Raw genomic sequence first — 16,493 nt, 5'->3', positions numbered from 1 at the left:
TAGTTCATGCATCTGTGGTCTTTTGGCACCAGCTCTCACTAGGCTGCCAATTGGACAGTAGTCAGGATACACTTGCGGTCTTGATTACTTGCAATGATTACAACCTTAACTTAGCTTAAAAGTCATCACAACTATCCAAATGAAAATGCTAATTTGAGAATATGTGGAGATGTACAAAATCAAAACCTCTTTGAAATACTGACAAATATGTCTTAAAAAAAAAAAACCCCAAAAAAATGGCATCTAAAATGTTTTTAAAGTTTTTTTTTTCTTTTCCTGCAGGCAGATGATATACGGGCATTGTTGATAGATGCAATGCCTCCTGAGGCTTTACCTAGCTGCTTCAAACCTCAGGCTACAGTGGTCAGTGCCTCTATCATTTCACCAGCCTCTACTCCTTCATGTCTCTCGGCTGCCAGCAGTATTGATAACCTAACAGGCCCCCTGGCAGACCTGGCTGTTGGGGGGGCATCAAATGCAGGCGATGGTGCGGCAGGAACAGAAAGGAAAGAAGGAGAAGGTACAATAATGTTTAATTTCTATATTGCACATTATACTAATAAACAGCTGATTTTTTTATTGTTTAGGTTGATTCTGATTTTTTTTTTTATAAATTGCTCTATATCTCTGTGTTTAGCATGGTGTCTTTTTTTTTTTTTTTTTTTTTTTTAATATCTGTGAAACTATTATGCAAATAATCTTAAACATTAGACGCCTGTCATTTTGATGCTCTATTTCTCTCAATTCATGAATACCGTATGTACTCGAGTATAAGCCGAGTTTTTCAGCCCATTTTTTGGGCTGAAAAACCCCAACTCGGCTTATACTCGAGTCAGTCTGTATTATGGCAATTTACATTGCCATAATACAGACTGGGGGAGAGGGGGGCTGGCAGAGCTGTACTTACCTTTCCTGCAGCTCCTGTCAGCTCTCTCCTCCTCCGCGCCGTCCGTTCAGCACCTCGGTCAGCTCCCAGTGGACTTACAGTGTGAGCTGACAGAAGAGCAGAACGGACGGCGCACAGGAGGAGAGAGCTGACAGGAGCTGCAGGAAAGGTAAGTACAGCTCTGCCAGCCCCCCTCTCCCCCCCACTGAACTGCCACTGGACCACCAGGGAAGGAGAGCCCCCCTCCCTGCCATATATCAAGCAGGGAGGGGGGACGAAAAAAAAAATAGAAATAAAATAAGAAATAAAATAATAATTTTTTTTTTAATAATAATAAAAAAAAGGGGTATAAGGACCACTATGGGAGGGGGGGGGGGGGGGTATAAGGACCACTATGGGAGGGAGGGGGTGGGTTAAGGACCACTATGGGAGGGAGGGGGGTATAAGGACCGCTATGGGAGGGAGGGGGGGTATAAGGACCACTATGGGAGGGAGGGGGGTATAAGGACCACTATGGGAGGGAGGGGGGTATAAGGACCACTATGGGAGGGAGGGGGGGATAAGGACCACTATGGGAGGGAGGGGGGGATAAGGACCACTATGGGAGGGAGGGGGGGGGATAAGGACCATTATGGGAGGGAGGGGGGGGGTATATGGACCACTATGGGAGGGATGGGGGGGGATAAGGAACACTATGGGAGGGAGAAGGGGGATAAGGACCACTATGAGAGGGAGGGGGTGGGATAAGGACCACTATGGGAGGGGAGGGGGAAGTAAGGACCACTAGGGGAGGGGAGGGTAAGGACCACTAGGGGAGGGGTGAGTCAGGACCACTGGGGGGGGGGAGTGAAGGAACACGGGGGTGGGGAGGTAAGGACCACTGAGGGAGGAGGAGGGGAAGTCAGGACATATGGGGGGGGGGGGCGGCAAAAATTGTTTTGCCTACGGCGGCAAATATCCTTGCACCGGCCCTGCACACACTGCATTCACACACTGCATTCATGCACACACACACTGCATTCATGCACACACACTGCATTCATGCACACACACACTGCACTCATGCACACACACACTGCACTCATGCACACACACACTGCACTCATGCACACACACACTGCACTCATGCACACACACACTGCACTCATGCACACACACACTGCACTCATGCACACACACACTGCACTCATGCACACACACACATACGCACACACTGCATTCATTATACACACACTGTAAATAAATATTCAATTAATATATTTTTTTCAGGATCTAATTTTATTTAGAAATTTACCAGTAGCTGCTGCATTTCCCACCCTAGTCTTATACTCGAGTCAATAAGTTTTCCCAGTTTTTTGGGATAAAATTAGGGGCCTCGGCTTATATTCGGGTCGACTTATACTCGAGTATATACGGTAATCATTTCAGGTAGATAATACAGCCATGCTGTTTTGCCTGCATTTTGGGATTGATTGCAGCATACACTGATTGCATTCTTTGCAGCTCTCCTGTGATTTAATTTAAAGGTGATACTAGTCAGTCTATTTTTTTTTCTGATTTCCTACATCATGTCTTCCACTTCTTGCCTATATTATGTCACTCACTATTACTTGCTATTGTAAATTCAATGTCTCAAAAACAAGGCCCCCCCGGAGCCGTTGTATTTTAATAATGTCCTATTAGCTTTATTATAAATTTGAATCACAATTTAAAAGCTTTTTGAGGTTAAAGTTGCTGCAATGTTTGGTACACATGCTTTTTAATGAAAATAGTAAACACTGGAACTTCTCTGGCTGATTAATATATAAAGCAGATATAGGCCATGTATTGCTGTTTGACCAAGTATTAGAGAGTATAATATTTGAGGTTTAGGGTATGCTTAAGCATTGTTCTTGATGGAATGCTGTCCTTTCAGTATATAAAAATTCAAGGTAAAGGAATTGTTTTAGATTCCAGATAGGCCTTTTAGTGTATGTATGTTAAGCATTGAATCCTCTTTTTCTGTTTCCTATTTCTTTAAAGAGAAGGTCATGATAGCAGTATTATTTTCGTGCAATGTTCTTTGGATCAAAGTCAAACATATGTTTCTCTATAGTATTACGTGAAACAATCGATCATTTAACAGCTCGGCCTTTTATTTCTCCAACACATTTAAAAAAAAAAAAAAAATTCTAAACCATTCCATGCCTACCAATATGTGAATTTTTTTTTTTATGGCTGAAGAAGCTGTAACAGGTATTTTATGTGCTCTTCAGTGACTTCTGTTCCCATATTAATCATTAGGTGAACTGTTAATGTAAGAACTAGATAATTTCTTTGATGATCAAAGTTTTACTGTAGTTTGATTACTTCCCCAATGGGTTCAGAATGCATAGAGTATTACATTTGTAACACTGCACACTTCCTTTTCCATATTTAATGTTTACTGTTTGTTAGAAACAAACCGAACCATAACCATTTAGAGATATATATCAAGGCTCAAATTTTCCACTTACAACTAGCTATTGATGAGTAAAAGAGTAACCCTGGGAAGTAGAAATTCACCACTGATGAGCAAGGCTTGTAGCACAGGTAAGGCCTGGGTAGTAGCGTAGGAGTTGAGATGTTGAGATATCTATCACATGATGTCCATGATTTAGCCTCTTAAAAATAAAAGGACAGTACTGCCATGTTGATGAAGGCATTGCCTGATATTCACAGTTATTACCATACCAGGATAATAGACTGGATCAATGACACTCAGGATCTTTTATCTGGAAACAGTATAATGATTTATGATGATCAATGTTTCAGTGTTAATTATTTGTATATAATCACATTTCATGTACATTATTTGCAGGGTGTATTTTATGGCTTGTAACTTGCTGCTTATAAAACAAGTTTGGATTCTCCAGGTGTCTTTTAGCCAGAAGTTATATTGTTACATATTTTTCTTTTGCAGTTGTGGGTCTTGACATGAACATCAATCAGTTTTTGAAGAGCCTGGGATTAGAGCACCTTCGGGACATCTTTGAAACTGAACAGGTAGGAGCAGACGAAATACGACTGTTTATCTGTACAGGTGCTCAGCAGTATTACATTTCACAGTGAACTGGACACAGCTTTTTTTTTTTAATCTAGGGGAGGAAAATGTGTTGTTTTGAACAGAATTTGAACATTTTCAGAGAAATTGAGTTTAAATCTTGAGAGCTGACGGGCACTTAAAGTGGTACATTCCAAAGCTGCCTTTTATAGACTGATAATGTGAAATGATGAAACCTTTAAAGTAATAGTGAAAATAGATTTTATTCAAACCCATAGCTGCTCTGAAGCTAGTGGGATCTGGATCACCAATAGGAAGCTGACGTCTTGTCGAAAAGATTAAGGATCTTGGCAGTGGGCATTAGTGTGCTTTCTGAATTTAAAGTCTGTGCATAAAATACATTTGTTGTCAGCACGCTGCCAACAGACATAATGTGGGAGTCTTGTGTGTCCCCTCTCTACAGCCCTTCCACCTCTCTATCTCATCTGTGTTTGTTTTCTTCTCTTTTTAACCTTTGTAAGTTTACTTTTAAATTATGTATCTTTCAAGATTGCCTTTATTTAGAACACATCTAGTTTTGGTTTGGTGTAAAAGTATTTTCACACTGATCTGCAGAAATACATAACCTCAGAAATTATTATATGTCCGTGAGGGAGGCTTGTTGAAAGTTGCATTTGGAGACTGAAATAGATACGTTCCCTTACAGTTTTTACACTATACTGTTTGGTTGCAAAATAAATAGCACACTTGCAATACCTAGCGAAGTAATGTTACAATATAAACAGTACATCTCATCAATCTTTCAATTTATTTGATAGATTGCATCTCAGCTGAATTGTCAAAAGGGACACCTATAAGCACCAAAACAACTTTAGCTTAAAGAAGTCTCACTGTTCAATTTGTCTGCTATTTAGGCATTAAGTCACTTTGTTTATGCAGACCTAGCCACACCACCCCTGCATGTGTCTTGCACAGTCTCCATATACATTCCCTGTAAAGAGAGATCTAATGTTTAAACTTAATTTATTGCACTGTGTATTTAATTTAGAATTTCTTATGTCTATCATGCTCTGTTAATAGCCTGCAGGCGCCTCCTGTGTGTGGTAAAAGGTGAATTAACACAGAAGTAGATACAAACTTCCAAAATAAACACACTGCACTGTCAGATCTGAGTGAAAATGAAACCATTTTTTTTTTCATGTTGGATTTGAGTCACAGCAGGGGAGGTTGTGACTAGAGCTGCATAAACAGAAACAAAAGTGATTTAACTCTTAAATGGCAGATAATTGTGCTGTGAGGCGGCAGTGTCATGATCTATACCAGCGGTTCCCAAACATGTGCTGTGGCGCCCTGAGGCGCTGCGACAGGCACACAGGGGTGCCACGTAATGTTTCCCCAGTGCTATCATTATACCACCGGGAAACATAACTGCTGAGCAGTGGCCGGTCGGGTGCCGCGGTCCTTTAAGACCGCGACCGGGCCCCTGTAATGTAGGCCGGCTGGGAGGAAATAACAGCCTGTCACTTCCTCTCAGCGTTATGCAGAGAGAGCGCGGAAGGGAGAGGAGCAGTCCAGAGCTGCTCCAGACCCCTCACACACAGCAGCCTGCAGGACTCCAAGCCACCCTCCTACACATACAAGGTAAGCTAACAGGAGGGTGGCTGGAGATATAAAAAAAAAATTGTCTGTGTGTGTGCATGTATCAATGTTTGTGTGTGTCAGGGTGCGTGTGTGTATCTATGATTCTGTGTGTTAATGTGCATGTATATCTATGTAAGTATGTATGTATGTGGTAGTGTGCGTGCATACATCCAAGCAAACACACTCCTCCTATCTAACACAAATATTACATACAAACACACTCCTGCATTCAAACTCCAAAAAATATATACAAACACACCCCTTCACACAAATGTACATCCACATTAAAAAGTGAACATTACATTCAGACACACCCCTTCAATCAAACTCAAACATCACATACAAACACACCCCTGTATTAAAACACAAACTATATACAAGCACCCCTTCAAACACCAACACTGTACATTACACTATAGCACCAAACAATGCCACAGCGCTGTACAGAAATAGAACCTAGAAATTTTAATTTGGGGTGCCTTGAAAAAGTATAGAAATATTAAGGGCGCCTTGATCCTAAAAAGTTTGAGAACCACTATTTTGACATGAAATTTTAAATTCACTTTAGCGTATTCATGTTTGCACAGACTTACTTTATATAATTTTGGCCTAATCCACGTGAAAAAAAAATTTGTATTTACCCGTATATATAGTTGCATAACATTTCTCTCACATCTGCCAGCAATTGGCTGCTGCCTTTAGAATGTTGTGCATTGCAAGTACAGGTTTAAAATTCTGGTTCACCCATGCATATTCTTATCACTCGGCGTTGTCCTCTCTAGTTCAGTGTTATGTCTCGGTAAATAGCTCTGCAGTTATTTCCATGCTTCCAAACGTCCACTATAATGAAACCGAAATGTAGTGTAATCAGACAGACCCCTATCATTCAGATTGCTCTCATACATTTCAGTATAATGGAAGTCTGCTGGGTGATCACAGGAAAATATAGTGGAGGCCTCCCTTTCTAATCCTGTAATATGGGATACATTGCACAAGTGATTATTATAATAGAACGGATCTTATTTATCAGTGTATGTGAAACGCAATAACAATGCTCACCCACAGTCTTCTTTTACAGGGGTTTCATTATGTCACATAGAAAACATGTACTACTATGAGAGTAATGTATAAAATATTAATTCATCCCGTGGAAAAAAAAGCATTGTTATATTTTATATTTTTACTTTTACCACAATTACTGAAATCCAAAAATTAGACATCAATCTGTTTTTTCAAGAATAAAATTAAGCATTGTTAAATCATGTCAGATATTGGAAAGCATGCCCTTACTATTTTTCCATTTCATACAGTCTGATAGCTCAACATGGATTTATATTCTAAGATCCCAAAGTCAGGGATGTAGATTTCTGGGTGCACATTGATGTGCAGTGCCCTCTGGGTCTACCAACAGTCTCTATTATAAAGATACCCTTTTTTTTTTTTTTTAGAATTAGCCAGTTAATCAGCAGTTTGGACAATTGTATATATATACATGTCCTGGTAGGAATACTAAATACAAAAAATGTTTTGAGCGACCACTGCTCACAACTGCCTAATGCAGATGAGCCCACATCATTATTGAATAAATATATATACATGTAACACAATAAAAACAATATGATTCTATTTTTTTTATTATTTTTTTTCAAGCTCTTTTAATTAGTTTTTCTTAAAAGTATGATCTAAGTGGTCTATGTTTTATGCAAACATTTTAGTTTTGAATGAAACCGTTGCCTCACTCTGCAGGTTGAAAACCCCCAAAACAAAACAGGTAAATAGGATTATTGTTCATATTTACCTTCTTCTTTCTTATGCTTTCCACAACCACTCCAGGTGGTGAGACACTGATCTAACCAATCAGTGTCCTATCCCTAGGAATGCTGGACAGAGTCAAACGTTCGATTGGAAGATTTCTTTACCTTACAACATCCTAACAGGGAAAGAGGAGAGGGAGTGTGATCATACAGAGCAGGTTGTAGTGCCTGGTTTCTCTCTCCTGTTGCTGCACAATGATGCCATGTTTCTCTCATTAGTTAACTACGGTAGTCTGATACTGTGATGGTGTGTAAGAGGAGAAGGGGGTGATTCTGAAGAATCTCCCCTAACTGAAAGGCATGCTCAATAACGCAATACCAATTTATAAGTTGATAAATGTTCATTATATACTTTTACATTTGTTGCTTCCTTTATTTTTTTTGTTTATTTGTTTAAAAGTGTTTGATTCTGTTTAAAAAAAAAAAAAAAGTCAAGTAATGCATGTCCCCTTTAAGTAATTTTAGGGGCATGGATGTAGCCCCCCCTGCAGCCTTGAAAATGAAAATAGTACTGTTTCAGAGAAATTCCCGTGCCCCTGGTAAATTTTAGACACAACAATTAAGTGTTTCGCCATTGAAATATCTTCAAACCCAGGCAAAGCATCTCATAAAGGTAGAGTACCAGACCCCATTTTGGTATTCTTATACCCACCCCACCCTAGAATGACTATACTCTGAGTACATGACAAGGATGCTGCTGCTGGCACACTATACAGAACAACTACAGCTTATTGAATTTGTTCTGGTGAGTAGAATCATTACCTTCAGGCTTTTTGCTGTAAACACGGTCTTTTCAGAGAAAATGCAGTGTTTACATTACAGCCTAGTGATAACTTCACTGGCCACTCCCCAGATGGCTGTTTGAGATCCTTCCTGGGTTATGGCTGCCTAAAATGCATTCAAACATTCAGTGTCTCCTCCCTCTGCATGCAGACACTGAACTTTCCTCATAGAGATTCATTGATTTAATTAATCTCTATGCCTTATCTGCCTCTTTGGCAGTCTCAGCCAATCCTATGGAAAAGCACTGTGATTGGATCAGGCTACCACTTCTGATGATGTCAGCAGACTACTTGTTTTTCTGATGCAAACAGCATGCAGATTTACAGCTTCAGGCTTGAATACAGTAAGATTTTGCTATATTTATGGAGGCATGAGGGGCCCAGAGATGGTGGGTTTAACACTATAGGGTCAGGAATGCATGTTTGTGTTTCTGACTCTGTAGTGATCCTTTACTCTATAGATGGAATAGAACCTGCCCAAAATGGAGTACTTTGATACTGCGGAGCATTTATGCAAGTTATGACCATGTTTTGTAACTAAACTTCCATTATTTTTCTTAAGGGAAAGTTTGAAAAAACAAATGAACATGATTGAAAGCCTACCACCTAGACCTAGTCCGTAAAATCTGTTCCTCTTTGCTTAACCCTCCACGCAGCCATGTCTGGTGTACTTCAGACCTATGGCACCGTGTGCTTTCATAGTTACTTTATGGTAACAGATCTTTACAGGGTCAAATTAAGAATGGCACTTGCTGGTTGAGATTTGATTATAAAATGCTAATTTAATTTTACATAGTTTAACTGGATTACAAACCTGTTGATCAGTTATATTGTCCTAATTTGATTGTGTACAATAAAATCCCAGATTTGCGCTTAATTGTATCATGCCACCACTGCATAGAAAATAGCACATTTTGTTATCTAATTATGCATTTTATTTTTTAACCACATTACATAGACATTCAATGTAAAATTAACAGACCAGACAGGCTGATTGAGTGCTAAAGTCCCTTTAATTCACAAATACCATTATTTTTCTGTTTTACAGTCTTTGAATGCAGCCCCTTTTCTCTGTTCTAGATCTCTGTCCACAGCCTGCTGAAAGACAATTAATTTAGCCCTGATTCTGTTGAGCCCTTGTCTCTGCGTGGCACTGCATAGCAATGAGATTTTGATGCTCCCAGCAGGCACAAATGAATTTTGCGAATAAATCTGGGTCTGTTCCTACAAGATTATTTAGAAAAAGAAAAAAAAAAAGTCATTACATAAACAATGCCAAGTCTTTGCCAAAACACCTGGAAATACAAAATAGTGTACAGTTTCCATTTTATAGAACACAAAGTAATGTCTTTAGTACTTTACTATTATGGTTCTTGGAATCCTATTGAAGTTGGTCGGTAGTGCACAATAGTAGCCTGAGTAATGAATAAATCCATATGAATAGGGGACATTTCCTGTGTGATTGTGAAATTGGGAATTCATTCATTCAATATAAAAGTACTTTCATATTAAACTTTGCACATAAAGCGACACTATCTTGCACCCCCCGAAAAATGAGTATTACATGAAGGTAGAATGTTTATGAAATACTCATTTTGACTCTGTAGGACTTTCACTGAAGTTCCAGTCCAGTCAAGAAAACAAAACTGAGACAAAGTAGGGACTACTTTGCTGAAGAGGTCCCACTGGAAGAAGATGGCCGTGCCTACGAGGGACAGGTTCAGGCGATGTCACAGTTTGGAGTTTGTTTTTTTTCAAAGTCCCTAGACAGTAACCGTCCTTGTTTTAAGGACACAGGCATTTTTTTTGGCGCTGTCATGCCAAACTTACCTTTCTCCTATTGTTTCCTTTATCTTCCTCTCTCAGATTATGTTCTTCTTCTCTGATCTAGTTTTCTTAAAAACATAAGACAAAGTACGGACTACTTTCTCTTATGTATTTTTCCTATGCTTGACCTTCTTTGACCAAAGGAGCATTTTAAGTCCATCCCATTTTCTGTGTCATAAAGTTTACCACAATACTTAACTTCCTCCTTGACATAGGAAATGGAGCTGACTTAAGTTTGTGATAAGAGACTTGACTATTTAACCCCTTAAGGACCAAACTTCTGGAATAAAAGGGAATCGTGACATGTCACACATGTCGTGTGTCCTTAAAGGGTTAAGATAAATTTTCATAGATGGTAAAATTGGGTCCGTGTTCCATTTTGGAGCGTTTTAACAGGTTGCTCATTCAAACTACCCCACAAAGGCCAACCATTTCTTTAAAGGTGTTTCAGAGGGCATATATTGAACCTTGGCGTGGGATCATTTATTAACTAATTGGTACCAAGTGGTAATAAGCATTTTATCTGCCTTTTTGACACACAATTTGAGATTTTACTGTATATTTTGCAATCCTTATGTGGGCTACGGCAGTACAACACTTCATATGTTTTCAGCTATGTCTTTTTAGTACAGTAATAACCCCTTGTGTACCTTTGCCAGGTAAATTTGAATGTTGAAGAGGAAAATTTGAGACCGACATTTCAGTGTCGTCATCCTCCCTCTCTAAACTTTGTATTTTGACGCTGGGTACATGTCCGATTTTGGAGCATTTAAGCAGGTTGCTAATTTAAACTATCCCACAAAGGCCTACCATTTCTTAAAGTAGATACCACAGGATACTTGTGGATGTTGAAAGTGATAATTTGAGACATACCCATTTCATATTTGAATGTTGATGCTTTGCCTATGTTTCGTTTTAGAGCATTTTAACAGCTCATGATTGCAAATTACCTCTCAAAGGCCGCATCTGTTTTTAAATATAAGCAGCTCATCAATTCAAATTATGAACAAGCAAATTACTATTTGCTGTTAAAGAGGAAATATTTGGCTTACAATTATCAGGGGTTATCCAGTTATCTGCATCACGGGCAACGCTAGAGGAGGAATTTCTTTATCTTCTGGGCCCTTCAGAACCAGGCAAATCTTAATTGCCACATTAATCTGCGTCAAACTCTGAAGTACAGTCTGTCACCTCTGATTCTGTGATAGTTCCCAGTACTGAACTTCCTAAGCATTTTGAACTTTTTACACAAGAACTTTAAATAATGTTAACATTATTAACAAAATAACATTTTCTTTCTATTTTTGCCTTTTTTTTTTTTTTTTTTTTTTACTCTTTTAACACCTAATTAACGTAAAATAAATCCCCCAAATTCCCACCAACTACCACCTACCCCAATTAACTACGGTAAATAGAATTTTTGTAAAATATATTAAAATAGTCAGTGGTCAGAATTTTATTAGCCTTCGTGGCCCTGAATGTCCTTTGACTTTTAAACAGAAGAACAACAACACAAACAAATATATAAACTGCATTCAGATGCCAAAATGTATTTGCTCTAAGTGTGGGAAAACGTTAAAACTGTTCCCAATGCAAAGGCAAGGCTGAGAGAGGCGATCATGGCAATAAAAACAGGTTTCAGTTCTTATTCCCCTCTGGTAACACGTCCTGCACCTTTTCTAGTGTTTTTTTGGGGGGGGGGCTGGTGGAATTTGGCAGCAGACGTGGCCTGCCTCAATTCTTCTGCTGCTAGTCCTCACTGATTGTTCCCCGCTCTAGCACTCAGTGAGCAGCCCAGAAATGTACACTTCAGTTCAGCATTTGTCTTTTTCAAGTTGTAAGTTGCCATCTGCATTAAATAAATGCCCACTTTTTAATACCATGCCCTGGTATTTTGCATGATTAAGTATGGCTGTGGCAGTTGATCGGACAAGTAAACTTCCCCCATGTGCTTAATGCAGACTGGCACTCAGTAAGATTCCAGTCTACCACGAACAGCGACCTTATGTGTGTGTTTACTGTGGATTATCGTTTGGATGAACACCACCATTTTATCTTTGTGCTTTAGAGCCTGTTGTTAATCCTGGCCGAAAGCAGCTGTTCCCATCCCCCTTTTTAAGTTTTGGTTTTTCAGATCGTGCCACAGGCCACAGTCTCAAAGCAGTGAAGCATATTAAGTAGTGGGATGCTATTCTAAAGGTTATCTATATAAACAGATGAATGCCCTGGGACGTATTGTGTAAACCCTAGTATTCACTTATATTTCATCAGGGTCTCATCAATGCAAATATTTTTTTTTTTTAGAGTGGGGCAAAGGGGGTATAAATTGTAGTAAATTATTTGTTAAAGTAGGAAATTAGATAACGTATTTTGAATAGGTGATCATACTGCAGATAACCTTTTCGAATTGTCACTGGCTAGTGCCCAATTTCAATTCTGGTACACTGGTAGGGTATAAGCTTCCTTTTCTAGCGATGAGACTCATGGTTTTGTACAAGATATTTCTGGGCATAAATGTTAGTCTGAGTGACCACCTCCCCTAAGATATCATCACCCAAGAATACCTGCATAAAATCCTGTGCGCAATGAGACAAGGCAGCATGAATTCCAGGAGTGACAGGTGTGATCATTAGGGGTACCCAGTCATCAGCGCCATGAGAAGTGCCTGGGGAATCTGCGCTTTCTACGCAGAGTCCTGCAGTGTCTGTCAAAAAGTAGTCACCCTCTGAGGCATTGTCTGTTGACTCTGTAGGCCGATAAAATTCTCTAGTTCTCCTCCGCACCAAACGTCCTAAGCATAATGTACAAATACATTTTAACCAAATAATGTATTTTTCCCCCCCCCCATTAACTTACACCCACCTCAGCTAACTGAATCACCAATTTAAAAAAATATTAAAATGAAAATAAATGTAACCCCTCAGAGTAAAAAATAAAAAAAATCTGATCACAGTATCCTATATGTATTGTGATTACTGCTTGCAGCAGGGAAAGGGTTAATATTTTTTAAAGAAGGGGGTTTTATAATACTATTTAGCACCCAAGGAGAAAACGTATCACAACTATCTGTCTCTCCACGTCATAACTCACAACAAGGTGGAGGGAAGCCGCACTGGCTTTTACAGAGCTCACTCACGTGGTCTGGGACAGTTTGTTGTTGCTTCTCTGCCTTGGACACCGAGGCACCCAGCAACAGCATACACTACACGAATTACCGCAACTGTGGCGATCTGACGTTAATTTTTAGGAAGGGTAGGACTCACATAACGGAACATTTACAGCCAGTGCCACGAGGGTTTAAAGTACACCTGTCATAACTAACTTGGTATTACGTAACCTCTAACTGCTAGAAAATAGTATTTTAATTGCCTCTTTTGAGTTTTGCTACGTTGAGGTTAAGACAACTACCGACTGGAGCTTTAATCCCAAGAGGTTTTGAATAACTTGTCATTGTCGTTAGATGCTCACCCAGTCTCCACTCCTTCAAAAAAAAAATCATTAAAAACCCACTTATTCATAAAAGCGTAAACTGTTAATAGCTCCCAACTGATTCCTGTTTTGCAACTGTCATTAGTCTAATACTATCCTTACCTTTTGTGTCACTTTACCCCAGTCCCTCTAGCATGTAAGCTCATTGAGCAGGGCTCTCAACCCCTCTGTTCCTTTGTGTTTAACTTGTCTGGTTACAACTACATCTGTTCGTCCACCCATTGTAAAGCCCTGGGGAATTTGTTGGCCCTATATAAATAATAACATAACAATAATAATTGTCATCCATGGTTGGACAAATAAAGTTGCTTTACTTCCTCATTATCTGTGTGACAGCAGAGGACTTTAGGTGCCTAAAAAGCTATGGTTTTGTCAAAAAACATTTTTTTATTTTTTTATAAATAAGTTGAACAAAATGTCTAACAGTACCCACAGACTCCAACCACCATGACTACTTCTGCTTTTAGAACATACCTCTGCACATACAGGGATGTTTGCACGTATGTGCCTGGGACTAGTTGCACCCCAGCTCCCGTGACTTAGGCAGCTACTGCCTAATGTCAATTATGTTCAAAAATGATGTCTGTCATCTGTGCACACTGCATGCTGTCAACAGACACGACCACTTTCTACCCTTGCCGGCAGCGCTTGGAGCTCCCCTGCAAGAGAAAACCTTATTCTCCCCTCGTCCCTGCCTCATTTCCGGACATATCTAATGTTTTACAGGTTTGGGAGTGGTTAAAAAACATGGTGGACATGGTTAGGGTTCACAATAGGGCAGTATGATGGTAAAAAAAAAAGGGGGTTATAGTAGCCTGTTTGGCTTTACAATATTGTGGTACGCATATTTCACTAGCTTCTTTATTACTATTCTAATGTGAACTGTAATTACAGAAACATTATGCTGAATCAATAATGTACTAATTGAAGAATGCAAGTTTCTATGAGATTAACTAAATCATTGTGGGCTACATTGTCGATGATTATGTGACATTGTAGCCATCAATGTGAAATTGTATTGCTTTGTGGGGGGGGGGAAAGGGAGACAGTTTATATGTTTTTGTTTGCAAAATAATCATAGAATCAGTTGGAGAATTTGTTGTCCTCTAAATGAATCTGCTTTAAGTAATGCTTGAAAGAAGGAATGCTGTACTGTTCCTACCTCATTTCGTGGCCTTGCACATTTACACATTTAAATGAACATGCATTATTAGTGATTCAGTTTAATGCAGACGAGTGCTTGATACTTGTTTCCTAGGTAACAAACTGCATCATAGCAACCATGGTAACAATTTGAAATATGGACCATCTATGTGTTTGGGAAACACAGAGCAAATGTCTTTATATCCCTATAGCAGAGATTCTTATCCTTTGGGTTGAAACCCAAAAATGTGTTTTAGCAACTGTCCACAACACATTGCTTTCCCCAGTGCTGTGGGGAGATCCTTTTTATACCGGGAAAAATGTAATTGATATTCTTTTATCAGTATTTTAATGTTAATTAAATTACACTTGCAGAATTAGTCACTGAGCTTATTTTCTAATTTAAGAATTGATCACTTAGCTAATAGCGTGTACTTCATTAGAGATATACAATAACTATCCACTAATCCACATTAAAATGGACATCTCTCATTATTATTATTTTTTCAAACCTTGGGGTCTGAGACTTTACATTTTCAGTTTCTTCTATTTTATTTAATCCACTGGTGGCAATGATAGCCACTTCCATTATATTTATTTAGCCTATCACTCACTAGTGTTTTATTCTTCTATTTGATTGTACCTTACTTTTTGTTCTTTATCTCCCCAACGCAATAACTCTGCAATTTTAGAAAGATGTATTACATAGTTACACAGTTGTCTTGGTTGAAAAAAGAGTAAAGTTCATCAGCAGGGCTATGATAAAACTAAAAAAAAATCTACTTATCTTAGGGACTGAAGTGATAGCCCAATCTACTTGTCCTTAGAAAATTATTACAATTGGAAACTGTGAGGACCCAGTGTAGACCTGGACTTTGACATGATTATTCATTAAACACTGAATTTTCCAAGATTAAAAGATCTGAAAGATAAAACTGAGGTCAAAAAAGCTGATCTGCCATCTCTGCTATAGTAAAAACAGGCTATTTTTTCCATTCAGATTTAATTTGTAAACATTTGGAGTTTTACGTCTTGTCCTCTGTCATCCCCAACCCAATATGTGGTGTGTTCGACTAGCACTCCTCGCCCTAAACACTGTCATCCATTTAGCAACCCTGCCACTTACCTTCTATTCTTCTAAACAAACTGCCTGCCTGGCACCTAGAATTGCATGTCCCAGGACATTGGGCAATACAAATTCCACATCCCCGCATCACGTTTCACCATGAAGGTATGATGAGCAGGTGTCATCTTGCTTAAGTTAACCCTTATTATCTCTTTAGCATGTAAGCCATGGTAGTCTCATGATGAGCAGAAGGAAACTTGTTGGAAATCAGGATGAAGTTTTGAAGAGTTAAAACTGATTGAATAAAAATATTTCAATAATACTGTTGTGTACAGTAACCCGGCGAGGCCATGTATTTCAATCAACTTGTTTCATCAAGGTGACAAGCCAGAAACAATATTAAAAATACATGGCCTCTCGTAGTTGTGACATGATCATGTCCAAGTAGAAAACCCTTTTAGTTAAGGTTTGCAGTGTAATGCTTTATGTTTGTGACTTTCTTGATTTTCATCCATCATTTTAATTATCAGAGAAGGAGCCCAGCAATTATAGTCTAGACTTGTGCTATGCAATGTGATTCTCAAAAAGGCATTTAAAAAATAAAAATAAAATAAATATATATATATATATATATACATACAGTCTTCTACAGGTCACAATTGCCAAGACTGCAATGATATTGCCATTTCTATCTTGGCAATTAAACAATGTCCTTCACATTCTCAAAAAAAATATTGTTAGAAGCCAGTTTAAATGGTTCCAAGAGTGCCACGGCATCATCTTCTCATAATATGCCAGACAATCACTGGAAGAGCTTCCCGGA

The 16,493-nt window shown here is 38.9% G+C and overlaps 1 protein-coding gene across 4 annotated transcripts in view; it reads left to right on the top strand.

The window, feature by feature from the left end:
- The window catches only part of TNKS (tankyrase), a 215,470-nt gene that overhangs the window by 186,254 nt on the left and 12,723 nt on the right, over nucleotides 1–16,493 (top strand). For all 4 annotated transcript variants that reach the window (XM_063455837.1, XM_063455835.1, XM_063455836.1 and 1 more), the window contains exons 19-20: nucleotides 283–520; nucleotides 3,828–3,910. In XM_063455837.1, the coding sequence (XP_063311907.1) occupies nucleotides 283–520; nucleotides 3,828–3,910 (321 nt within the window). The remainder of the gene's footprint in view (nucleotides 1–282; nucleotides 521–3,827; nucleotides 3,911–16,493) is intronic.

The sequence above is a fragment of the Pelobates fuscus genome, chromosome 5, assembly GCF_036172605.1.
Source record: "Pelobates fuscus isolate aPelFus1 chromosome 5, aPelFus1.pri, whole genome shotgun sequence".
Classification (NCBI taxonomy): Eukaryota; Metazoa; Chordata; class Amphibia; order Anura; family Pelobatidae; genus Pelobates; species Pelobates fuscus.
This window is presented reverse-complemented; position numbering and strand designations above follow the sequence as displayed.